Here is a 27,219-nt window from a genome sequence, read left to right on the forward strand (position 1 = left end):
CCAGACTACATAGGCTAACTGAGCTTCTATAACCACTCACTTTCCTGTGGGTTACTTTACATAGAGTCAAGCCTTGTTTATCTCTGGTGCTAACATGTCTCCTTCGTCCTGATCTTATTCCCATTCTGATTGTGCCCACATTGTAGCCATTGCATCTACACATGGTCCTCATCGTACTGGTACTCCCTGTATAGAGCGCCATTCTTGTGTATTTTATTTATTCCTGAAGTCCTACTATTTTTTTTTTTTTTTTCAACTCTGCATTGTTGGGAAGGGCTCTTAAGCAAACATTTCACGGTAAAGTCTACACCAGTTCTATTCGGCCCATGTAACAAATAAMATTTGATTTGATTTTGTAGTTAAATGTGTCTCTTATCTGTCCACTGTTTTCGCATTGTGACCAGATATCCTTGTCACTCCCTGTATGGAAATTATTTGACAGATATTCTTTATTTATTTATTTGAAGACACATATTGATTCCATAAGTCAATGGTGTTACCTGTCAATGATTTAAAAGGGCGGGACAATTATTATTTAAATGGTTTCACTGTCCAGATCAGTCTACACAATGCTTGTCTGACTACCTTTGGAGGTGGTCAGGAAGATCTGATCACAATCAGATCACAATGAGCCTTTAAATCGTCTTCACCTGTGCAAAAATGTGGGGACAAGCAGAATGTGGACAAGATCAGGACAAAGGACGCATGTTAGAATCAGGTATGAACGGGGATTTTGTATTAGTCTCATGTAGAACATAAATAAGAGATTTCAAATCATGCCAAAGATCATATGACCAGGTGTGCTAAGCGTTAGCAGTTTGTACCAGGTGCAAAGTGTGCACCTGTTTTTTTGAGTACGAGATCTACCACCTTTCTAACTGCCTTATTCTTTCTCTTAAAGGCATATTTCACTTTTTTTAAGTGTAATTTTTTTTCGGCCTTAATGTTTATTTAATTATATTTTGTAAACACAGGTGCAATGCTTAGCTAGCCAATCTGGTCCAGAATCTTTAGGCATTCCCATCTCATCTAGCATTTGGGTTGGGTTGTTGTTTTTTAGCAAACGGTACCTGGATAATGATGAGCAATGTCTTTCAACTGATGGATGGTTGTTGTGAAAACCATTTCATAATTTAGATACTTTTTGCCCACTGCATTTGTCTGTTTACTCAATCTTGGTACAACAATGCAAACCTGTTGCAGGAGTTGCAATTGCAGCTGAATCCATCATTTCAGGGCATGAATGTCTACACCAAGTGTATTCAAATCTTACCCCTACAAGGTATGAAATATTGATGGTTTTCTGTTCTACCTGATAGTTAATTGCACCCACCTGGTGTCCCAGGTCTAAATCAATCCCTGCCCAGCTAGCAATGAGGAATCGGCCCAGAAGCGGCCCTCTTCCGGGGGGCCGGAACTGATTGAATTGCCTGGAATCAAAATGAATGACTGCCCAGAATCGGCCCAAGTACATCGGGCTGTTTCATTCTACTGGAATTCAGCCGACTTTGTCGGCATCTTACCAGAATCCCCCCAGAAGCGGCCCGATGAAATTTTAAATAATTATATACAAAATTACCTGATTTAGTAATTTAAATATTACTATTATACATTTTATACATACAATTTATACCCCCCACATTTTTTTAAATATTTATTTATTTATTTTATACCCTCTTTATATCATATCCAATAGTCTTGTCATCGTTACAACTCCTTACGGCCTTGGGAGAGGCGAAGGTCGAGAGTCGTGCATCTTCCGAAACACAACCCCTCCAAGCCGCACTGCTTCTTGACACAATGCACACTTAACCCGGACGCCAGCCGCACAAAGGTGTCAGAGGAAACACCGTACACCTGGTGACCGTGTCAGCATGCATGCATGCACCTGGCCCGCCACAGGAGTCACTACAGCGTGATGGAACAAGGACATCCCAGCCAAACCCTCCATAACCCGGACTACGCTGGGCCAATTGTGCGTCGCCTCATGGGTCTCCCGGTCACGGCAGGGCTGGGAATCGAACCAGCATCTGTAGCAAGGCAGTTGCCACTGCAAAGCAGTCTTAGACCGCTGCTCCACTCGGACCATCCACAAAGGTTTTAACGCTTCTCAATTGCCTTGCACAAAGTATCAAAGTACTAAAATACTACTTAAACAGGACTCTTAAAGAATTTAATTAAAATGTTCATTTTATTATCACAGAAACAATGTGATGGAAAAATAAATAAATGTTGAAATGTTAATTATATAAAGCAGCCCATGTAATAATCTGCCAGAGAGTCCCAAGTAATACATTTGTGCCAGATAACACACACTGGAATCAGCCCGAGCTCAATCCCCACATCCTAGCCATAAGTGTGGTGAAGGAGGCTGAAGAAATTTGGCTTGTCACCTAAATCCCTCACAAACTTTTACAGATGCACAATTGAGAGCATCCTGTTTGGCTGTATCACCGCCTGGTACGGCAACTGCACCGCCCACAACCGCAAGGCTCTCCAGAGGGTGATGCGGTCTGCACAACTCATCACCGGGGGAAAACTACCTGACCTCCAGGACACCTATAGCACCCAATGTCACAGGAAGGCCAAAAAGATCATCAAGGACAACAACTACCCGAGCCACTGCCTGTTCACCCCGCTACCATCTAGAAGGCGAGGTCGCGGCCGGCTGCGACAGAGCCGGCCGCGACCTCGCCGGGAGGTCCGTGGAGGTCCGTGGGGCGATGCACAATTGGCCTAGCGTCGTCCGGGTTAGGGAGGGTTTGGCCGGTAGGGATATCCTTGTCTCATCGCGCTCCAGCGACTCCTGTGGCGGGCAGTGCGCGCTAGCCAAGGGGGCCAGGTGCACGGTGTTTCCTCCGACACATTGGTGCGACTGGCTTCCGGGTTGGAGGCGCGCTGTGTTAAGAAGCAGTGCGGCTTGGTTGGGTTGTGCTTCGGAGGACGCATGGCTTTCGACCTTCGTCTCTCCCGAGCCCGTACGGGAGTTGTAGCGATGAGACAAGATAGTAATTACTAGCGATTGGATACCACGAGAAAAGGGGGTAAAATGTATTTTAAAAAAAGAATAATAATTGTATTTGTCACATGCGCCGAATACAACAGATGTAGACCTTACAGTGAAATGCTTACTTACCTGTCCCTAACCAATAACGCAGTTTAAGAAAAATACAGAGAAGAATAATAAATAAAAGTAACAAGTAATTAAAGAGCAGCAGTAAAATAACAATAGCGAGACTATATACAGGGGGTACCGTTACAGAGTCAATGTAAGGGGGGGGGGCGCTGGTTAGTTGAGGTAATATGTACATGTAGGTAGAGTTATTAAAGTGACGATGCATAGAGGATAACAACAGAGAGTAGCAGCGGTGTAAAAGGGGGGTGGGCATTGCAAATAGTCTGGGTAGCCATTTGATTAGATGCTCTGGAGTTTTATGGCTTGGGGGTAGAAGCTGTTAAGAAGCTTCTTGGACCTAGACTTGGCACTCCGGTACCGCTTGCCGTGCGGTAGCAGAGAGAACAGTCTATGACTAGGGTGGCTGGAGTCTTTGACAATTTTTAGGGCCTTCCTCTGACACCGCCTGGTATAGAGGTCCTGGATGCCAGAAAGCTTTGCCCCAGTGATGTACTGGGCCGTTCGCACTACCCTCTGTAGTGCCTTGCGGTCAGAGGCCGAAAAGTTGCCATACCAGGCAGGGATACAACCAGTCAGAATGCTCTCGATGGTGCAGCTGTTAAACTTTTGAGGATCTGAAGACCCATGCCAAATCTTTTCAGTCTCCTAAGGGGGAATAGGTTTAGTCGTGCCCTCTTCACGACTGTCTTGGTGTGCTTGGACCATGTTAGTTTGTTGGTGATGTGGACACCAAGGAACTTGAAGCTCTCAACCTGCTCCACAGTCTCCCCGTCAATGAGAATGGGGGCGTGCTCGGTCCTCTTTTTCCTGTAGTCCACAATCATCTACTTTGTCTTGATCACGTTGAGGGAGAGGTTGTTGTCCTGGCACCACACGGTCAGGTCTCTGACCTCCTCCCTATAGGCTGTCTCGTCGTTGTCGGTGGCCAGGCTTACCACTGTTGTGTCATCTGCAAACTTAATGATGGTGTTGGAGTCGTGCCTGGCCGTGCAGTCATAAGTGAACAGGGAGTACAGGAGGGGACTGAGCACACACCCCTGAGGGGCCCCTGTGTTGAGGATCAGCGTGGCAGATGTGCTGTTACCTACCCTTACCACCTGGGGGTGGCCCGTCAGGAAGTCCAGGATCCAGTTGCAGAGGGAGGTGTTTAGTCCCAGGGTTCTTAGCTTATTGATGAGCTTTGAGGGCACTATGGTGTTGAACGCTGAGCTGTAGTCAATGAATAGCATTCTCACATAGGTGTTCCTTTTGTGCAGGTGTGAAAGGGCAGTGTGGAGTGCAATAGAGATTGCATCATCTGTGGATCTGTTGGGACGGTTGCAAATTATAGTGGGTCTAGGGTTTCTGGGATAATGGTGTTGATGTGAGCCATGACCAGCCTTTCAAAGCACTTCATGGCTAAAGATGTGAGTGCTACGGGTCGGTAGTCATTTAGGCAAAATTCTACCCATACAAATGTTTTGGAACTAATCATTGATTTGGGTGTTTAACAGACTGTGAAAAACTTTGCTGAAGCATTGATTGAAATGAATGCACTTATATCTGTTCTTCTAAAGAGTCATGATATCCAAAAATGGATGGTGTTAAGCGATAGGTGGGTGGGGTTGAATGGAGCTGAAGGGTGGGACTAATAACAACAAGATAACCAATGTAAAACATACAGAGTCTGTAAAATGTATATAGGTTCAGAAATGTTGTGAAATAGCACAGTTACAAATATAAATCAAACTGGATGGACATCAGAAATAGAGGAAGGACTAAAAACAAACAAAATATAACTGTTGTAAAATATATTGTGTCTGTAAAATGTGTAAAGTATGTATAAACTGAAGGTAGAAACCTAAGTGTTATTGTTTATTAGTTTACTCCAATTGTTGGAGGGGTGGTAGGGTTTGCGGGGAATAGTAAAGGTATATTCCAAAAAAAAGTGTGTATATGTATTTATGTATATATGTACAGTGGGGCAAAAAAGTATTTAGTCAGCCACCAATTGTGCAAGTTCTCCCAATTAAAAAGATGAGAGAGGCCTGTAATTTTCATCATAGGTACACTTCAACTATGACAGACAAAATGAGAAAAAAAATCCAGAAAATCACATTGTAGGATTTTTAATGAATTTATTTGCAAATTATGGTGGAAAATAAGTATTTGGTCAATAACAAAAGTTTCTCAATACTTTGTTATATACCCTATTGTTGCAAGACAGAGGTCAAACGTTTTCTGTAAGTCTTCACAAGGTTTTCACACACTGTTGCTGGTATTTTGGCCCATTCCTCCATGCAGATCTCCTCTAGAGCAGTGATGTTTTTGGGGCTGTTGCTGGGCAACACGGACTTTCAACTCCCTCCAAAGATTTTCTATGGGTTGAGATCTGGAGACTGGCTAGGCCACTCCAGGACCTTGAAATGCTTCTACAAGCCACTCCTTCGTTGCCCGGGCGGTGTGTTTGGGATCATTGTCATGCTGAAAGACCCAGCCACGTTTCATCTTCAATGCCCTTGCTGATGGAAGGAGGTTTTCACTCAAAATCTCACGATACATGGCCCATTCATTCTTTCCTTTACACGGATCAGTCGTCCTGGTCCTTGCAGAAAAACAGCCCAGTAGGTATGGTGTTCTTTGGATGCAACTCAGCATTCTTAGTCCTCCAAACACGACGAGTTGAGTTTTACAAAAAGTTATATTTTGGTTTCATCTGACCATATGACATTCTCCCAATCTTCTTCTGGATCATCAAATGCTCTCTAGCAAACTTCAGATGGGCACTGCAGGATTTGAGTCTCTGGCGGCGTAGTGTGTTACTGATGGTGGGCTTTGTTACTTTGGTCCCAGCTCTCTGCAGGTCATTCACTAGGTCCACCGTGTGGTTCTGGGATTTTTGCTCACCGTTCTTGTGATCATTTTGACCCCACGGGGTGAGATCTTGCGTGGAGCCCCAGATCGAGGGAGATTATCAGTGGTCTTGTATGTCTTCCATTTCCTAATAATTGCTCCCACAGTTGATTTCTTCAAACCAAGCTGCTTACCTATTGCAGATTCAGTCTTCCCAGCCTGGTGCAGGTCTACAATTTTGTTTCTGGTGTCCTTTGACAGCTCTTTGGTCTGGCCATAGTGTAGTTTGGAGTGTGACTGTTTGAGGTTGTGGACAGGTGTCTTTTATACTGATAACAAGTTCAAACAGGTGCCATTAATACAGGTAACGAGTGGAGGACAGAGGAGCCTCTTAAAAAGAAGCTACAGGTCTGTGAAGAGCCAGAAATCTTGTTTGTAGGTGACCAAATACTTATTTTCCACCATAATTTGCAAATAAATTCATAAAAAATCCTACAATGTGATTTTCTGGATTTTCTTTTCTCATTTTGTCTGTCATAGTTGAAGTGTACCTATGATGAAAATTACAGGCCTCTCTCATCTTTTTAAGTGGGAGAACTTGCACAATTGGTGGCTGACTAAATACTTTTTTGCCCCACTGTATGTATATATATGTGTATATGTATGAATGTTTATATATATGTATATGGGTATCTGTATGTATGTATTTATATAGATATATATATTTACCCCAAAAATATATGGCGGATTAGAAATGATTCAGAAAACGACATTGATGGAAGCAACAATCTTTCCACAATATTAAAGCTGATCCCCCCCCCCCCCTTGAAAAGGATTTATGAGAAACTGAACATGACACTGGCTAATAGCTATGCCTCAGTTCTTGCACATTCTTCCACATTTACAGTCACTTCTGTCTCACAGTTGTCAACAATTTCACAGCTTGAGTACAACTTAGAAGCTGTCATAAACAAGAACTGCTAAAAGAGGAAATGCCTTTATCTTTCAACCTCCAGCTCTGACAGCTGCAGTAGTTCAGCGTCCGTCAGTCTTTTAATCAGTCAGTTAATCGGTCAGTCAGTCCATCCCAGCCCTCCAGAGATGTCCAAAATCACATGCAAAACCACCCACTACAGGTACCCTCTCTGCACTGCATATTTTTCTCTCTGGCCCATTGCAAAATGTGCAGAATAACATGAGGTTAGCTATAAAACTGCAAATGTTTATCTTTGCCCCATGGCAAAACATGTAGAATATTAGGAAGTCAGCTGTTCCCCCCCCCCAAAAAAAAAAATCACGGAGAGCCTTGCTCAGACCTTGCGGGGGCCCAGAAACTGCGGTACGCCACTGACACTAGAGATGGTGCTAAAAGCATCTTTGTTATTATGAGGCATCATGTGTAGATGGGTGAGTACAAAAGTCAATTTAATCCATTTTTAATTCAAACTTCTCCAGAATCGGTGGGTCCCCCACAGGACGTTTGAGCTAACGTAGGCTAATGCGATTAGCATAAGGTTGTAAGTAACAAGAAAATTTCACAGGACATAGACATATCTGATATTGGCAGAAAAGCTTAAATTCTTGTTAATCTAACTGCACTGTCCAATTTACAGTAACTATTACAGTGAAATAATAACATGCTATTGTTTGAGGAGAGTGCACAGTTATGAACTTGAAAAGTTATTAATAAACCAATTAGGCACATTTGGGCAGACTTGATACAACATTTTTAACAGAAATACAATGGTTGGATCAGTCTAAAACTTTGCACACACACTGCTGCCATCTAGTGGCCAAAATCTAAATTGCATCTGGGCTGGAATAATACATTATGGCCTTTCTCTTGCATTTCAAAGATGATGGTACAAAAAAAATACAAAAAAACGGCTGGTTTTTCTTTTACCAAATCTAAAGTGTATTGTTCTCCTACGTTCATTTCACATTTCCACAAACTTCAAAGTGTTTCCTTTCAAATGCTATCAAGAATATGCATAGCCTTGCTTCAACGCCTGAGCTACAGGCAGTTGATTTGGGTCTGTCATTTTTGGCGAAAATTGTWAAAAAGGGTCCGATCTTTAAGAGGTTTTTAAGGCTGTAACACAACAAAATGGTAACTTTCTGAAGGCACTGTATTATTATATAATATACTGTAGATGGACATGAATGTGTTAACATGGCGCATGCTAAGTTGTTCTTACACATGCTGTATTTGTGTATGCGTGTGACACGTCAAACGACAAATGTCAGGAAATTACTTTGGTTAGGGCGTTGACATAAGAAGCACACTCGTTTGTACTGTATCGCTTAGTCTCGCTTCCCTTGTGAAATTGACTTTCTTCTGTCATGTTTGGATGTTGTGGGGAAAAAATGTAACTTGTGTTGAGAGTGTGTGCAGTTTGTGTGGCAGGAGAGAGAGATGTCACTAATATCCCTGAAGTGTCCTAGATACATAATTCATGCACCAAATGTTGTCTATTACAAGTTACATTGCAGCTTCGGTCTATATACATGTTTATGTTATAGAATGTTTTTTTTATAAAGCTCTTGAATGTCTTCCTCTGAAGGGAGATGTAGTTGAAATGTCGCAATGTAATTTTCGATGATTATTGGTCATTGGTTTGACTTCTGTGCTAGGGTTAATGGTGTTTTGCGGAAATTGTTATATTTTTATTTAAGAGAAATATGAAACATTGTAGATTTTGGTACCCATGATATCCTTTGTATTCTCCTGAGTTTATTTCTGTTTGTCTAAAACACACAATGAAAAAGCAAAGAAAGGAATATAGTTTTTACATGTTTATTTATTAGGTAGTAAGATAAGCTATTACAAGCTAAATGACTGTACAGCATGGCGAGTCAGAAGAGAAGGGGACAGATCATGAAAGCCTATATCATACAGTAGGTCCCCTTTAAAACAGCAACATAATTCCTCTATATCATACAGTAGATCAATTGTAAAAAAAGGTTAAGAGAGACAGGCATGCAATAGAGAGATAGTCTGGATAGTAGAGATGGAGACTGGCTACAAGGACTCAACTGCAGACAAGAGGCCAAGCCCATTACTAAGACATGAGGAAGAGGRCGGCTGCATCCAATTCTCCACCCTTCTCCTGAMGTGTGCACTTGCACACTCCCTCTCAGAATCAGGACGTAGCCAGAAAGACACACCGAAAGAAAGAGTTCAACTCTAAAACCTATYCAAATGTAGGATCTTAATTTGAGCCAGTTTGCTAGAAGGAAAATAATCCTGCAGCAACAGGAAATGTAAATTATGTAGATTAGATGTTTTTGTAGGTGTTGATACATTTTTTGTAAGGGAAAATCAAGTCTGACATTTCAAAATGGAAATTACAAACTTCAGAAGCCTTTTTTAAACCTCAAATACACTACAAGTTTTACATTTCAGGAATGTTCTTCTTGATCAAATTAAGAGGCTACATCTGTAGGTAATCTATATATGCCTAAACCCTCAGGACTCAACATAGCGTTAGTGACTATAAATTTGGTTCCGTTGGCCCGTCCAAAGCACTGCTACTTTATACAGTCTAAAGCCATGTGAGACCCAGAGAGTCAACCAGTGGAAGATACCACAAGAGGGACAAACCATAGAGAAATGATCATTCAATCACAAAACAAGCTCAGATAAAAATCAATGCACATTTGAATATGAAATCCAAGAAAAATCCATATACAGTAAATATTGCTTATAGGAACGATGCAGAATACATACACAAACATTTGATGATTTAAATTACAGGCGAAAAAACATCTAATATATATGAGGTATGTTTCGGTATTTCTGGACATCCAATACAAGACATCATCATGGGATCATTTTGGTTGAACCAAGAGACAAATAGAAACATGTGTGTGTGCACAACGCACGCAGCATCGTAACGCCCAATTCTCCTCACTGTCACACACACACTGCACAGGGTTAGAAGTACTATACAGAAAGGACTAACTCAATCTGAATCGATTGAAGTAAAAACCTAAGATAACTCATCTGATTATGCTGGCGTCRACTTCAAATTGATACAAATAAAAAACATCAGTGCAACAACATGACATGAAATCCCAAACAACAAAAAAGCTACAGATTCATCGCATTACCGACATTATCGAAATATACAGACCATTGGAATACAAAAAACAAACAAATAATAAAAACAACACCAGAGCAGTAAACAACAATTCAACTTGGGACAAAAAAGGAATAAAAAACAACAACATTCAAATAAAAAACTATTGGACAAACACATGCTTTTTAAAGTGCAATATAAAGCCTAAGGGATGCGCGAGGTATGGTTTCAGAGTGGGCTTGGTGGTGTAGGGCGGCCATCTTGCCATCTTCTTTCTCAGTATTTAGACCCTGTCGCAGATCACTGTCTCAACGACAAAGGTGTTCTCAAAGTGACGGATGCTGTGGCAGTTCCTCGCCTCACGCTTGTCGATGCCTGGAGGGAGAGAAGAATGGAAGAGAAGAGAGGTAAGCTTACACCCAGTTTGATGTTTCATGTTCAATGATGTTATACTTAAGATATATGATGTGACATGATCCATAGGGTTCGGGATATCTATGGTGCTATTGCTTTGCTGGGTTACAGAGGTAACTCCCCATATGTCAACATACTAGGTGCCTAATAACCATTATGGTATCATCCTCTGAAGACTAGATATTGAGCAATATAAACAGTTGAGGGGGCTCCCACTGCCTACCTCACTGTTACCATGACTACCAGTACCAGCCTCCTCTTGGATCAATGGAGTTGCTCGTCAGCCCATATATGTGCTCAGAGGGAAGCATGTTACATCAATGCTCTGGTTTTACAACTAGCCAATCACAGAGGCTCACGGAGCACATCACTACTACGCATCACTTCCTCCCCCACGCACGCTGTCTGATCATTGGACCTGCGTGGTGTGTTGGAAAAATGACTCACATGCACACACACGATGGCTCTGACATGGTAATCAAGAAGGATCTGTGTGTGGAGGTCACTTAGAACTCATACTGTGGGAGGCTAGCGCCTGGCAGAGCCCACACACTCTCTCTCTCTCTGAGCCAGCACAGGAAGCGCCAATACGGACCTGGCCATCTCCGTTTCCTCTGTGATGAGGGGTGTCACCAGACAGTCAGCCAGCCCATGGATTCAGACTGACTCAGTGACTACTGTGAAACACACGACCCTTCGTTCTCCTCTCCTCTGTACAGGACAGGAAGAGCCTAACTGATGACCTAGTACTTACATGCATCTCATGTTGACAAGGACATCTGTGTGTGAAATGTGTGTGTGTGAAAGTGTATGTGGATGTGTGAGACAGAAGGAGAAATGATGTGTTGTTGGTGTGTGTGTTGTACGTACGTCGACGTGCGTCGCGTCGGCGTCTGAGGCGGTAGGTGTCTTTGCCGTAGCAGAGCCGGTGAATGAAGGGCCCCAGCGGTCTCATGTTCCTCACCCTCCCCGTCACCACCATCTCCTCCTGGATAATGTAGGTCTGGGGCAGATACGTCCCCTTCTGTTGGAGAGGGAGAGAGACACAAACACAAACGTCAGTACAGGGATCATCAACTAGATTCAGCCACGGACCCATTTTAATGGAGTGGATGGTCGGGGGCCCTGAACATAATTACAAATAATATGTAGACTGTAAATTGACCACAAGACTCCCAAACAGATTTAATGTTTGACTAAAACAATAATTTCAAACCTTGCTTACATTTGTATACGATCACATCATATCTCTCTATTATGCATGGGACCACTTAGGAACAGACTTCTTAAATTAAAATCACTTGGAGCTGATTTCGTTGTTTTTTTTACACTGTATACCAAGTTCTGACTGTGGGCCGCCAGTTGGAAACCCTCCGTTAGTACAATGCCCTTCACAGTACAGACGGTACACATGACCGCAATGTCCTTTTGTATAATAAATATGCATGGGCAGACTGTCCCTCTGATGGACAGCCACACACACAAACAGTTTTCCTCTGACAGACCTAACCCAGATATAACACAATAGCGTACCTTGACGTTGACCAGCAGCTCCCAGAGGTTCCTTGGTGGCATGACCAGGGTGGTGTTGAGCTCAATCACGTAACACTTGTCCAGGGCAATGTCATGGTACACAGTCAGACCCTGGAATTAGAAATGACAACAAAACATGATTCATATTTTTATTTTTATTTTTTTAACTTTTGTTCATTTAGTAAATATTTTCTTAACTCTATTTTCTTAAAACTGCATTGTTGGTTAAGGGCTTGTAAGTAAGCATTTCACGGTAAGGTCTACACTTGTTGTATTCAGCGCATGTAACAAATACAATTACATTTTTATTTTCACTCCAGTATGCTAACTAACAGAAAAGATCACATAAAACATTCATTGCCTTATAGACCACTGACCCTAATAGACATGTCCTCCAGAATCCTATTCTCATATGTATACCAATGAGCGAGCATTTGGACACAAAATGGCAACCTTGTATCACACTACACAATGAGTGTGTGGGACAGGCATAGGGATGACTTACCCTCTGGAAGTCATGGATGATGTCTGCGGGGTCGCTCCCTCCAAAGTGGGGCACGGGCACGCTGATCTGCTCATAGTTGTCATCCAGGTAGATGCCCACGTTCTCCTCCAGCTCCTGTCTGCCGTGCAGGGGGGCGTACACAGAGTCCTCGTACAGAACCCTGCAGTGGAACAGGCTGTCCTCAGGAATCTAGAACACACAGAGGGAGAACAGAGCAGAACAGGGTTAGTATAGTCATGGGGATATCTATCTGTGCTATATCTATCAGAACCAATCTGTCTGTATGATTGAACATGTGAAGTATGATGTAATAGTAGCTACTACTGGCAGTTGTACAGTAGTATAGTGTAGTATAAAGTAGTATAGTTGTAAGGTGTGTGAGGAGGTATGCAAAAGTAGTATAATATCTGACCTGTGGTATAAAATAGGAGGTACTAGTGGTAGTTGTATAGTGGAGTGTAGAGTGGTGCAGTATAGTAGTATACCTGTTGTATGAAGTAGTACCGGTAGACGTATATGGAGGCCAGCACCAGTCCTGACATGAAGACCACCAGGCCAAAGGTGAGACAACACAGCCCGTTCAGATGAGACTGCTTGGGCCTCAGAGGAAGAACTAGCTCCTCCTGGGGAAAGAAACAATACACAGGTCAGACCTACAGGCCAATGTCAGATACAATTATTAAACTTAAGAGTTAATTAATCAAATGGCCAACCAGACTATTTACATTGACCCCCCCTTTGTTTTTACACTGCTGCTACTTGCTGTTTATTATCTATGCATAGTCACTTTACCCCTACCTACATGTACAAATTACCTCGACTAACCTGTACCCCCGCACATTTACTCGGTACTGGTACCTCCTGTATATTACCTCTTTTTTGTTATGCAATTTTATTGTGTTACCTTTATTTTTTTTTAGTTTATTTAGTAAATATTTTCTTAACTCTATTTCTTGAACTGCATTGTTGGTTAAGGGCTTGTAAGTAAGCATTTCACAATAAGGTTATAGTCTGTTATAGCCTGTTATAGTCAGCGCCTGTGACAAATAAAATTTGATTTGATTCATCAGCAAGATGCTCCCACTATGAAAGAGCAGTTTCTGTTTTACTCAATGTTGGTGGTAACAGCTAAGCAGATAGTCACATTGATCAGAGGAGAAATAAATCTGTTTTATAATATAGGCTGAAGGCTAGAGATGCTGAAGATGCCTTGTCATCCCAACAGCCCACCCCCAGTCTCTCAGCCCTACCGTCACTCGGTTTGCTATTAGCGACACACTACTCGCCACCTAGAAACTGTACCCACACAGTTGCTAGGGACTATGGAGTAGAGGTCGACCGATTAATCGGAATGGCCGATTAATTAGGTCCGATTTCAAGTTTTCATAACAGTCGGAAATCGGTATTTTTGGACACCGATTTGACCTCTTTTTTTTTTGTTGACACCTTTATTTAATCTTTATTTAACTAGGCAAGTCAGTTTAGAACACATTCTTATTTTCAATGACAGTCTAGGAACGGTGGGTTAACTGCCTCGTTCAGGGGCAGAATGACAGATTTTTACCTTGTCAGCTCGGGGGATTCAAACTTGCAACCTTACAGTTAACTAGTCCAACGCTCTAACCACCTGATTACATTGCACTCCACGAGGAGCCTGCCTGTTACACAAATGCAGTAGAAGCCAAGGTAAGTTGCTAGCTAGCATTAAACTTATCTTATAAAAACCATCAATCAATCATAATCACTAGTTAACTACACATGGTTGATGATATTACTAGTTTATCTAGCGTGTCCTGCGTTGCATATAATCGATGCTGTGCGTATCGTTGCTCCAATGTCTACCTAACCATAAACATCAATGCCTTTCTTAAAATCAATACACAGAAGTATATATTTTTAAACCTGCATATTTAGCTAAAAGAAATCCAGGTTAGCAGGCAATATTAACCAGGTGAAATTGTGTCACGTCTCTTGCTTTCATTGCACACAGTGTATATGCAACAGTTTGGGCCACCTAATTTGCTAGAATTTTACGTAATTGTGACATAACATTGAAGGTTGTGCAATGTAACAGGAATATTTAGACTTATGGATGCCAYCCGTTAGATAAAATACGGAACTGTTCTGTATTTCACTGAAAGAATAAACGTCTTGTTTTCGAGATTATAGTTTCCGGATTCGACCATATTAATGACCTAAGGCTCGTATTTCTGTGTGTTATTATGTTATAACTAAGTCTATGATTTGATAGAGCAGTCTGACTGAGCGGTGGTAGACAGCAGCGGGCTCGTAAGCATTCATTCAAACAGCACTTTCCTGCGTTTTGCCAGCAGCTCTTCGCTGTGCTTCAAGCCTATCAACTCCCGAGATTAGGCTGGTGTAACCGATGTGAAATGTCTAGGTAGTTAGCGGAGTGCGCGCTAATAGCGTTTCAAACGTCACTCGCTCTGAGACTTGGAGTAGTTATTCCCCTTGCTCTGCATGGGTAACGCTGCTTCGAAGGTGGCTGTTGTCGTTGTGTTCCTGGTTCGAGCCCAGGTAGGAGCGAGGAGAGGGATGGAAGCTATACTGTTACACTGGCAATACTAAAGTGCCTATAAGAACATCCAATAGTCAAAGGTTAATGAAATACAAATGGTATAGAGAGAAATAGTCCTATAATTCCTACAACCTAAAACTTCTTACCTGGGAATATTGAAGACTCATGTTAAAAGGAACCACCAGCTTTCATATGTTCTCATGTTCTGAGCAAGGAACTTAAACGTTAGCTTTCTTACATGTCACATATTGCACTTTGTTTTTGCATTATTTAAACCAAATTGAACATGTTTCATTATTTATTTGAGGCTAAATTGATTTTATTGATGTATTATATTAAGTTAAAATAAGTGTGTTCATTCAGTATTGTTGTAATTGTCATTATTACAAATACATTTTTTTATTATTATTATTATTATTATTATATACGTTTTTTTTCTTTTTCTGTTTTTTTTAAATAAATCGGCATCGGCTTTTTTTTGGTCCTCCAATAAATCGGTATCGGTATTGGCGTTGAAAAATCATAATGGGTCGACCTCTACTATGGAGGATCAAAAGGGATGAGGCAGATTGCGTTGTGTTTGCCGAGTGATGGCGAGGGAGGCTGTCACGGTTGTCTGGGAGTTCTATTCTTAGGACTCGACTTCCACATGCCCTACTTGTAGCTGTGACAGCGTTACATCACACACACCTCCAGTGGGAGGGAGATCACAGTGATTGCGTGGAAGTGGAATCTCAAGCCAGATTTGATATTAATAATCCTTATACACACACATACAGATTTGGTATCCACACGTCTCCTTTGACGCCTTTGCGAGCATCCCCTGTCTCCCACCTCCCTACATGACGTCAAAACCATAACCATGTCATTACTAGTTATAGTTGCTCAATAATTTGAGGTACACGATCTCACACCTTCAGATTGGGACTTTCCAAACATAGATATATACTGAACAAAAATATAAATGCAACAATTTCAAAGATTTTACTGAGTTACAGTTCATATAAATATATCAGTCAATTGAAATAAATGCATTAAGCCCTAATCTATGGATTTCCCATGGCTGGGCAGGGGTGCAGCCATGGGTGGGCCTGGGAGGGAACTTGGGATGGGGAGCCAGGGCCAGCCAATCAGAATGAGTTTCACATACAGAAATATTAGCCTTCCCCCCCTGTTGTGTGACAGAACTGCACATTTTAAAGTGGCCTTTTATTGTCCGCAGTACAAAGTGCACCTGTGTAATGATCATGATGTTTAATCAGCTTCTTGATATGCCACACCTGTCAGGTGGATGGATTGTCTTGGCAAAGCAGAAATGCTCACTAACATGGATATAAAAAAACCTTGTGCACAAGATTTTAGAGAAATAAACTTGTTGTGCATATGGAAACTAAAAGGGATTTTATTTTATTTCAGCTCATGAAACATGGGACCAACACTTTACACATTGCGTTTATATTTTTGTTCAGTGTAGTTCTACGTCAGATCTAGATTCAATCTTACTTGAGCTAACTAATTTGACGAGCAAAATACAGCCTAATTTCTAGAGCCTAGAAACTCACATTCATTGGGGGGGTCATAATCAAGTCAATGTAGACTATTTCTGAATCTGATGGAGGAGGGTGGAGTTATCTATCTCATACAGTTGCTCAGATTGACAGTTTAACTGCAAAGCTGTAAATGCATGTATTCTGTCACTTGCAGAAATACAATTCAATGTTCAGCATAAGTTTCAGATTTGCTATGAATTGTATTAGCCTGCCTGACAATATACCATCTAGGTGCACTCTAATGACAGACAGACCTATAACTGTGATGTCAGTGCTAACATATTGAGCATCTTCATATAGACAACAGTGTGTGAGGCTTTCTATGCAAATGCAAATGCAGTACAGCCACCATTTTAGCAGCACCCTGACAGCTGTAACCAAATGCATATTTCTTATGACTCTTTCAACCAGTGTCACTTCCTTTCCTCATCTCCTTTATCCGATTTAAAAGAAGAGAACAGATGAAAGCCAACCAAAGTATGACTTTCTTCTAGCATATTGCACCTGGGAAGTATTTTTAGATCAGTGCAGACTGCATAGATTAGGGTAATGACACAAGGATAGGAAATCCCATTACACTATTGAAATGCATGCACACATATTTCTAAAAACAGCCCAACTGCGCAGGTGCCCCTTACGCGCTATCTGCTGGATTTGCTGGGGAAAAACCCCGCGGTGACGTAACCATAACGCAGCGATAACGTCCCCATTTGTTTGCACAATTTACAGACTGTCGAGAAGAGTCAACTTCCCAATATCAACCTATAAACGTGTTGTCTTGGAAGTTGTAGATAAACATAGTAATTGCTCGAGTAGCATGGACTAGGATAGCCAGCCTACGATTCGTGGTTACGTCTGCTGCACACTGAGGTATCTGCAGTGTCCCCAGCTAGCMTCACAAGGTGACGTAATGTCAACATCCTCGGGCTTTGCTGGCTAGCTTGTATCGATTTTAAAAAGGTTAGGCTACTTTGTATGCGTGTTTCCAGCGCTTTCACAGCAGCAGTGTATCATTTCTAGTAACAATAGTAGTAACACATGATACTGTAACAGTAGCCTAAATTATATCGTGGTAGCCTACAAATTAGTCTACAACTGATGTTATGGGCTCTTTTGGACTTTAATATATTTTGAAATCTACATCAACACAATCATTAGGCTACATGAACAAATAGAGAACGATTGAACTATAAAGCAATTAAGAAACCATTGCCCTGATATAATCTAATTATTGCATTGGTCAACAAAACATCCCTATTTTACCCCAACGCTGTCAATACATCATGGAACAAAGAAAAGAGACGCTGAACTCACGTGTTCATAGKGCATGAGAATCTCGGCTTTGTCTCCATCGAGCTCCTTCTCTGGTTTCTGCGCCGAGATCGGCTGGAAAGTTATCTTCACCATCTTTGTATGTTTTATCTTTTTCACTACACTGACTTCCTCATTCGACACTGGTGGATTATATAGTTGCACTGTTCTCTCGCCCCCGTCGTATCAGGCTCCTCTCTGACCTCAGATGAGCGTAGCTGTGACGAACAATCCTGTGTAGGACTCGGAAAAAAATCAGACCCCAATCGCTTTTCAAAGTAAGAGTCGACATCCATATGGCTTGATCAACATGTTGCTTTTATTAACCTGTTGTCGATGTTATTATGTTTTATAATAATTTGATTAATGTTTGTATCGATATTTCTGGACTAAAATGTTTTTGCACCTGAATACACTGCATGAATTTGATTCAGAATACGGGGTTTATTTGCGAGATTCGTTCAGGGACTTTTATTTTGAAGTTTTGCACCAGATATGGGTATAACTTCCTTATCTTATTTTTATCGTTTTTTCTCTGCTGATTTGCCTCAATAGGCTCTGATAATCCGGAAGTCTATAATGATACACATATACAGGAGTGATACTCAAATTATCTCTTTAATGACGTGGAATTGGATATGTGAGAGTATGTGAATGTTAACCACACATTTATAATCAGGGGTACCCAACCAGGGGTGCCCAACCAGGGGTGCTAGGACCCTTGGGGGTACTCTGCCCATCCACAGGGGTACTTGAGAAGACTCATGAGACCACAGGCTTACTGGTAAAATGCACATGAGGGGGTACTTTAGGGGAACTCCGGGCAGAGCAAAATTCAGTTGGTATAGTAACTGATAAAGGTTGGGAACCACTGACCTAAACTATATACAGTGTGAAGTCACACTGTGGAAAAAGTCATGGTAACACTTTATTTTGTTTAAGGGCTGTTTTATTCCTATAAAGGCCATACCGTATGTGCATCTTCCTACTGAGCAGTAATCAACTATTCATATGAGATAATAACAACCTCTCTAGCAGTGTATGAGATGTCTGTATGTCTGTCTGTCAGATCTGTAGAGAGGAATAGAGCACAAATGGAGAGAAAACAATATTATCTAAAATGAATTGTACACCTCTCAATAAACAGAAGTATGGATGGAGCCCATGAGCCTGTAGATAAGACAATCCTTTAGCCTATTCAAGACTGAAATAGGACTGGAATGAAATGTGGCACATTTTCCAATTCAAACTTGGCCTAAATGACTACAGACCTGTAGCACTCACATCCATAGCCTTGAAGTGCTTTGAAAGGTTGGTAATGGCTCACATCAACACCATTATCCCAGAAATCCTCGACCCACTCCAATTTGTATACCGCCCAAACAGATCCACAGATGATGCAATCTCTATTGCACTCCACACTGCCCTTTTCCACCTGGACAAAAGGAACACTTATGTGAGAATGCTATCATTTGACTTACAGCTCAGCATTCAACACCATAGTACCCTCAAAGCTCATCACTTTTTATTTTTTTTATTTTTTTATTCACCTTTATTTAACCAGGTAGGCTAGTTGAGAACAAGTTCTCATTTGCAACTGCGACCTGGCCAAGATAAAGCATAGCAGTGTGAACAGACAACACAGTTACACATGGAGTAAACAATAAACAAGTCAATAACATGGTAGAAAAAAAGAGAATCTAATAACAATGTGTGCAAAAGGCATGAGGTAGGCAATAAATCGAATAATTACAATTTAGCAGATTAACACTGGAGTGATAAATCATCAGATGATCATGTGCAAGAAGAGATACTGGTGTGCAAAAGAGCAGAAAAGTAAATAAATAAAAGCAGTATGGGGGGTGAGGTAGGTAAATTGGGTGGGTAGTTTACAGATGGACTATGTACAGCTGCAGCGATCGGTTAGCTGCTCGGATAGCAGATTTTTAAATTGTTGAGGGAGATAAAAGTTCTCCAACTTCAGAGATTTTTGCAATTCGTTCCAGTCGCAGGCAGCAGAGAACTGGAAGGAAAGGCGTCCAAATGAGGTTTTAGCTTTAGGGATGATCAGTGAGATACACTCGCTGGAGCGCGTGCTGCGGGTGGTGTAGCCATCGTGACCAGTGAACTGAGATAAGGCGGCACTTTACCTAGCATAGCCTTGTAGATGACCTGGAGCCAGTGGGTCTGACGACGAACATGTAGCGAGGGCCAGCCGACTAGGGCATACAGGTCGCAGTGGTGGGTCGTATAAGGTGCTTTAGTAACAAAACGAATGGCACTGTGATAAACTGCATCCAGTTTGCTGAGTAGAGTGTTGGAAGCTATTTTGTAGATGACATCGCCGAAGTCGAGGATCGGCAGGATAGTCAGTTTTACTAGGGTAAGTTTGGCGGCGTGAGTGAAGGAGGCTTTGTTGCGGAATAGAAAGCCGATTCTTGATTTGATTTTGGATTGGAGATGTTTGATATGAGTCGGAAGGAGAGTTTGCAGTCTAGCCAGACACCTAGGTACTTATAGATGTCCACATATTCTAGGTCGGAACCGTCCAGGGTGGTGATGCTAGTCGGGCGTGCGGGTGCAGGCAGCGAACGGTTGAAAAGCATGCATTTGGTTTTACTAGCGTTTAAGAGCAGTTGGAGGCCACGGAAGGAGTGTTGTATGGCATGAAGCTCGTTTGGAGGTTAGATAGCACAGTGTCCAAGGAAGGGCCGGAAGTATATAGAATGGTGTCGTCTGCGTAGAGGTGGATCAGGGAATCGCCCGCAGCAAGAGCAACATCATTGATGTATACAGAGAAAAGAGTCGGCCCGAGAATTGAACCCTGTGGTACCCCCATAGAGACTGCCAGAGGACCGGACAACATGCCCTCCGATTTGACACACTGAACTCTGTCTGCAAGTAGTTGGTGAACCAGGCAAGGCAGTCATTAGAAAAACCGAGGCTACTGAGTCTGCCGATAAGAATATGGTGATTGACAGAGTCGAAAGCCTTGGCCAGCGATGAAGACGGCTGCACAGTAATGTATTTTTATCGATGGCGGTTATGATGTCGTTTAGTACCTTGAGCGTGGCTGAGGTGCACCCGTGACCGGCTCGGAAACCGGATTGCACAGCGGAGAAGGTACGGTGGGATTCGAGATGGTCAGTGATCTGTTTGTTGACTTGGCTTTCGAAGACCTTAGATAGGCAGGGCAGGATGGATATAGGTCTGTAACAGTTTGGGTCCAGGGTGTCTCCCCCTTTGAAGAGGGGGATGACCGCGGCAGCTTTCCAATCCTTGGGGATCTCAGATGATACGAAGGAGAGGTTGAACAGGCTGGTAATAGGGGGTGCGACAATGGCGGCGGACAGTTTCAGAAATAGGGGGTCCAGATTGTCAAGCCCAGCTGATTTGTATGGGTCCAGGTTTTCCAGCTCTTTCAGAACATCTGCTATCTGATTTGGTAAAGGAGAAGCTGGGGAGGCTTGGGCGAGTAGCAGCGGGGGGGCGGGGCTGTTGGCCAAGGTTGGAGTCGCCAGGAGGAAGGCATGGCCAGCCATTGAGAAATGCTTGTTGAAGTCTTCGATTATCACGGATTTATCGGTGGTGACCGTGTTACCTAGCCTCAGTGCAGTGGGCAGCTGGGAGGAGGTGCTCTTGTTCTCCATGGACTTTACAGTATCCCAGAACTTTTTGGAGTTAGAGCTACAGGATGCGAATTTCTGCTTGAAAAAGCTGGCCTTTGCTTTCCTGACTGACTGCGTGTATTGGTTCCTGACTTCTGAACAGTTGCATATCGCGGGGGCTCTTCGATGCTATTGCAGTTCGCCACAGGATGTTTTTGTGCTGGTCGAGGGCAGTCAGGTCTGGAGTGAACCAAGGGCTATATCTGTTCTTGGTTCTGCATTTTTTGAACGGAGCATGCTTGTCTAATATGGTGAGGAAGTAACATTTAAAGAATGACCAGGCATCCTCAACTGACGGGATGAGGTCAATATCCTTCCAGGGTACCCGGGCCAGGTCGATTATTTTTTTAATTTCACCTTTATTTAACCAGGTAGGCTAGTTGAGAACAAGTTCTCATTTGCAACTGCGACCTGGCCAAGATAAAGCATAGCAGTGTGAACAGACAACACAGTTACACATGGAGTAAACAATAAACAAGTCAATAACATGGTAGAAAAAAAGAGAATCTATATACATGTGTGCAAAAAGGCATGAGGTAGGCAATAAATCGAATAATTACAATTTAGCAGATAACACTGGAGTGATAAATCATCAGATGATCATGTGCAAGAAGAGATACTGTGTGCAAAAGAGCAGAAAAGTAAATAAATAAAAGCAGTATGGGGGGTGAGGTAGGTAAATTGGGTGGGTAGTTTACAGATGGACTATGTACAGCTGCAGCGATCGGTTAGCTGCTCGGATAGCAGATTTTAAAGTTGTTGAGGAAGATAAAAGTCTCCAACTTCAGAGATTTTTGCAATTCGTTCCAGTCGCAGCAGCAGAGAACTGGAAGGAAAGGCGTCCAAATGAGGTTTTAGCTTTAGGGATGATCAGTGAGTACACCTGCTGGAGCGCGTGCTGCGGGTGGTGTAGCCATCGTGACCAGTGAACTGAGATAAGGCAAGAAGAGATACTGGTGTGCAAAAGAGCAGAAAAGTAAATAAATAAAAGCAGTATGGGGGGTGAGGTAGATAAATTGGGTGGGTAGTTTACAGATGGACTATGTACAGCTCGCGGATCGGTTAGCTGCTCGGATAGCAGATTTTTAAAGTTGTTGGGGAGATAAAAGTCTCCAACTTCAGAGATTTTTGCAATTCGTTCCAGTCGCAGGCAGCAGAGAACTGGAAGGAAAGGCGTCCAAATGAGATTTTAGCTTGAGGGATGATCAGTGAGATACACCTGCTGGAGCGCGTGCTGCGGGTGGGTGTAGCCATCGTGACCAGTGAACTGAGATAAGGCGGCACTAAGCTAAGGATCCTGGGACTAAACACCTCCCTCTGCAACTGGATCCTGGACTTCCTGACGGGCCGCCCCCAGGTGGTGAGGGTAGGTAACAACACATCTGCCACGCTGATCCTCAACACTGGAGCTCCCCAGGGGTGCGTGCTCAGTCCCCTCCTGTACTCCCTGTTCACCCACGACTGCATGGCCAGGCACGACTCCAACACCATCAATCATTAAGTTTGCAGACAACATAACAGTGGTAGGCCTGATCACCGACAACGACGAGACAGCCTATAGGGAGGAGGTCAGAGACCTGGCCGGGTGGTGCCAGAATAACAACCTATCCCTCAACGTAACCAAGACTACGGAGATGATTGTGGACTACGGGAAAAGGAGGACCGAGCACGCCCCCATTCTCATCGACGGGGCTGTAGTGGAGCAGGTTGAGAGCTTCAAGTTCCTTGGTGTCCACATCAACAACAAACTAAAATGGTTCAAACAAACCAAGACAGTCGTGAAGAGGTCACGACAAAGCCTATTCCCCCAAAGCCTATAAAAATATTTGGCATGGGTCCTGAGATCCTCAAAGTTTCTACAGCTGCAACTTGGAGAGCATCCTGACTGGTTGCATCACTGCCTGGTACGGCAATTGCTCGGCCTCTGACCGCAAGGCACTACAGAGGGTAGTGCGTACGGCCCAGTACATCACTGGGCGGTGTCAGAGGAAGGCCCTAAAAATTGTCAAAGACCCCAGACACCCCAGTCATAGACTGTTCTCTCTACTACCGCATGGCAAGCGGTACCGGAGTGCCAAGTCTAGCACAAAAAGGCTTCTCAACAGTTTTTACCCCCAAGCCATAAGACTCCTGAACAGGTAATCATATGGCTATCTGGACTATTTGCATTGTGTGTGTCCCCCCAACCCCTCTTTATACGCTGCTGCTACTCTCTGTTTATCATATATGCATAGTCACTTTAACTATACCTTCATGTACATACTTCCTCAATTGGGCCGACCAACCAGTGCTCCTGCACATTGGCTAACCGGGCTATCTGCCTTGTGTCCCATCACCCATCACCCGCCAACCCCTCTTTTACGCTACTGCTACTCTCTGTTCATCATATATGCATAGTCACTTTAACCATATCTACATGTACATACTACCTCAATCAGCGTGACTAACCGGTGTCTGTATATAGCCTCGCTACTTTTATAGCTTCACTACTGTATATAGCCTGTCTTTTTACTGTTGTTTAATTTCTTTGCTTACCTATTGTTCACCTAATACCTTTTTGCATTATTGGTTAGAGCCTGTAAGTAAGCATTTCACTGTAAGGTCTACACCTGTTGTATTCGGCGCACTTGACAAATAAACTTTGATTTGATTTAATGTCCTATTCTGTTAATTGTGTTGGATTGGGTTAGAATTGGCCTCAACTTTGGACAGCATATGCAATGGCCCACAATTAAACTTGAAATACACACAAAGGTGACTAATGACTTACGATGAGAATTGTCTGTGAATGTTGCAAGAGGCTAATGGCTTTTGTCAATTGGTTGTGACTAGGCTAAGTGTTTGTTTGAGTTGTAAGGTATGGTGAGTAGGCCTACAATATAAAACATTTATAGGGCACATTCAAAATGATCCTTTAGGCATTTTTTTACCTAGCGTTTTATATTTGCTAATTTAATAAATATTGTTTTTATGTGTTAAGTATAATGCTGCTTTTAAAGTTGACGATAAAATACTGTCTCTTTGCTATTTATTATCATCATTCCATTCCATCTCTTTCAAAACATATTGGTCTCAGGAGCACTACTAGAATGGTGGGTTATGAAAGAATAAACTATTTCGGGCCGGGACACAAACCAAAGAATAGCTCTCATACGGTCTAGCCAAGTCCTCTCTCTCTCTCTGCGGACAACTGCCATAGCGCTCAGAGGACAAAATGCTAGACCAGCGATTGGCTGATTCACATTGCGCTCAACAATCTTTTGCTCGCGTAGTCAGCCCCTCTATTCACATGTAAATTGGGTGAGGCGTTATAAATACCTACTACTGGCACTATCGTTGCGCTTGAGGCTGCATAACAAATCAAGTGCCCGTCTGCACAAGTACAGTTCGGCTTTGTTTGCAACAGGGACCGGAGCCATCTGTCCCATTCACGGTGTGTAACGGTCGTGTGGATTTATCAACCCTCCGTTTTTGGCAGTGTCTGGGTTAAACTTCTCCAACATGGCCCCCACTCCCAATAATAAAAACGGACTGAGTAGAGACGAGAGTGAAAACTATGGCATTAAAGTGGACAGAAAGGTAGGCCAAAGTGTCGCTGATTGTTGTGTATTGAGTGTTATTTAGTGTAACTTAATATAATTTATTAATGTGCGGTTAATTGGGTTTTTTTCAGACCAGAAAACCGTTGGTTGAGAAAAAGAGACGGGCTCGCATCAATGAAAGTTTGCAAGATCTCCGAGTTCTGCTCGCAGACACAGATGTACGTTTTTGCACATTTTATGTCACTTTATCTGACATTCTCCCTCTCTTTGTGTAGCCTATTGTCGTTACATTGTAAACCAGTTATTTACATTTTATCAATCTGACATTCAGTTACAATTAAAGATGGAGAACGCCGAAGTGCTGGAAATGACTGTGAAACGAGTGGAGAGTATCATTCAAAGCCGAGCACAAGGTAAGATAGGCCCATAGGCTAGGTTTATGCACGTGGACATTTCATACAACTAGTGGAAAGTAGTGTGTAGGTCTACATATGTAGGATCTTAATTTAAGACAGTTTGCTACAGCAGGAAAATAATCCAGCAGCAACAGGAAATGTGAATTATTATGTGGATTATAATTCATGGACATTTTTGTAGGGTTGATACAAGTCTGAAATTTCAAAGCGTTAATAACAAACTTCAGAAGCCGTTTTAAACCTCAAATACATAGCATGTGTTACATTTCACGCATTGCAGTAATGTTCTCCTGCAACAGGGTGATCAAATTAAGATTCTTATAAATGTATCTTTCTGTCTGTGATTTGTCAGAGGTCGACACCGTGAACCGGGAGGCAAGCGAAAGGTTTGCTGCGGGCTACATCCAGTGCATGCATGAGGTGCACACCTTCGTGTCCAACTGCCCGGGAATTGACGCAACCATCGCGGCAGAGCTCTTGAACCACCTCCTCGAATGTATGCCCCTAAACGACGAGGACAAATTCCAGGTGATGATCCAGGATATCATGACAGACTGCTCCACTAACAGTAACAGCACTTGGCCCAGTTCTGAGGGCATATACGCAGCACTGGTCTCCCCGGGGGGAAAGAGCATCTCCAGCGGCAGCTCCTCAGCCCTCTCCCCGGCGCACTCCACTACCTCCAGCGATGACCTGTGCTCGGATCTGGAAGAGACTGACTCTGAGCAGAACCACATCTCTGTGGATGCTGAGAACCAGGATGTTCTGAACATGCCCACAGCGGCTTATTCCGAGTCCATGTGGAGGCCCTGGTAGAGCCCCAAATGAGGCCTACAACTGTCCTGTACTAGAGGAATAGCCTACAATAGTTATTGTATATTGGGTTTTATTCTGTAACGCTGAAGATCAAATTCCTTGCAATGTTGTTAGGCTGTTGGATGAGAGATTTTGTAGGACTAGCATGTGAAGTGGGACACTATAACTTCACTTGGCAATGCAAAGTGTTGTTGCAAATAGGCTAGAGGTGGCATCATTTTAAAAAGCTCTTTTTTGTATTTCAACCATTCTATTAATGCGTTTGAACAACTAATAAGTATTCAAGTTATTTAATGAATTAATTGTATGTAATAGTTCAACTTTGAATAATTCCACATTGTTATAGATCTGAGATGTCTTTTTGCCAGATATAGGTGGTTTATTTACCTTCAGTGAAGGGAGGGTACAGTAGGCCTGAATGCAGATGTAAATATGTCATTGTTAATAGTATGGCTGTATAGAAAAGAACCTGTCCCATTAAACCACACATAGTAATACAGTATTCGTTTTGTGTAAATTATTTTATATGTTTAGGTTGAGGAAAATAAATGTTGTAACATTAGTCTGTAACATTGTAATAACACCGTTTTTTAAGTGTTTGTGCCTGATTATGTCATGTCCATATCTCATTTCAGACATAAATTGTCATACACTGACTTAGTTAATTTTATTAAAAGCATTTTCTCTTCATATTGGACTCAGTTTATCCTATTTATTCTAAACCAAAATATAAATGCAACATGCAACAATTTCAGAGATTTTACTGAGTTACAGTTCATTTAATGAAATCAGTCAATTGAAATAAAGAAATTAGGCCCTAATCTATGTTTTTCACATGACTGGTCTTGGAGGGCATAGGCCCACCCACTGGGGAG

At 42.4% G+C, this 27,219-nt stretch overlaps 2 protein-coding genes across 3 annotated transcripts; one reads left to right on the forward strand and one right to left on the reverse strand.

Annotated features, from left to right (window-relative positions):
- Positions 1 to 9,667: 9,667 nt before the first annotated feature.
- LOC111979390 (integral membrane protein 2C) lies at positions 9,668 to 18,111 on the reverse strand. Its single transcript, XM_024009894.2, has 6 exons — positions 17,906 to 18,111; positions 12,988 to 13,125; positions 12,503 to 12,691; positions 11,998 to 12,108; positions 11,335 to 11,488; positions 9,668 to 10,425 (listed from the first exon to the last, which is right to left on the reverse strand). The coding sequence occupies exons 1-6, from the start codon at positions 17,996 to 17,998 to the stop codon at positions 10,334 to 10,336; spliced, it is 777 nt and encodes a 258-aa protein (XP_023865662.1). The 5' UTR covers positions 17,999 to 18,111; the 3' UTR covers positions 9,668 to 10,333.
- Positions 18,112 to 24,811: 6,700 nt separating this feature from the next.
- Positions 24,812 to 27,034, forward strand: LOC111979817 (transcription cofactor HES-6-like). 2 transcript variants are annotated; one of them, XM_024010534.2, is made up of 4 exons: positions 24,812 to 25,149; positions 25,244 to 25,330; positions 25,456 to 25,525; positions 25,881 to 27,034. In XM_024010534.2, the coding sequence occupies exons 1-4, from the start codon at positions 25,072 to 25,074 to the stop codon at positions 26,342 to 26,344; spliced, it is 699 nt and encodes a 232-aa protein (XP_023866302.1). In that variant the 5' UTR covers positions 24,812 to 25,071; the 3' UTR covers positions 26,345 to 27,034. The 2 variants fall into 2 exon arrangements, with proteins under 2 accessions (XP_023866302.1, XP_023866301.1); XM_024010533.2 differs by having other exon boundaries at positions 24,815 to 25,149; positions 25,444 to 25,525.
- Positions 27,035 to 27,219: the final 185 nt, after the last annotated feature.

Source organism: Salvelinus sp. IW2-2015, linkage group LG19, assembly GCF_002910315.2.
Source record: "Salvelinus sp. IW2-2015 linkage group LG19, ASM291031v2, whole genome shotgun sequence".
Classification (NCBI taxonomy): domain Eukaryota; kingdom Metazoa; phylum Chordata; class Actinopteri; order Salmoniformes; family Salmonidae; genus Salvelinus; species Salvelinus sp. IW2-2015.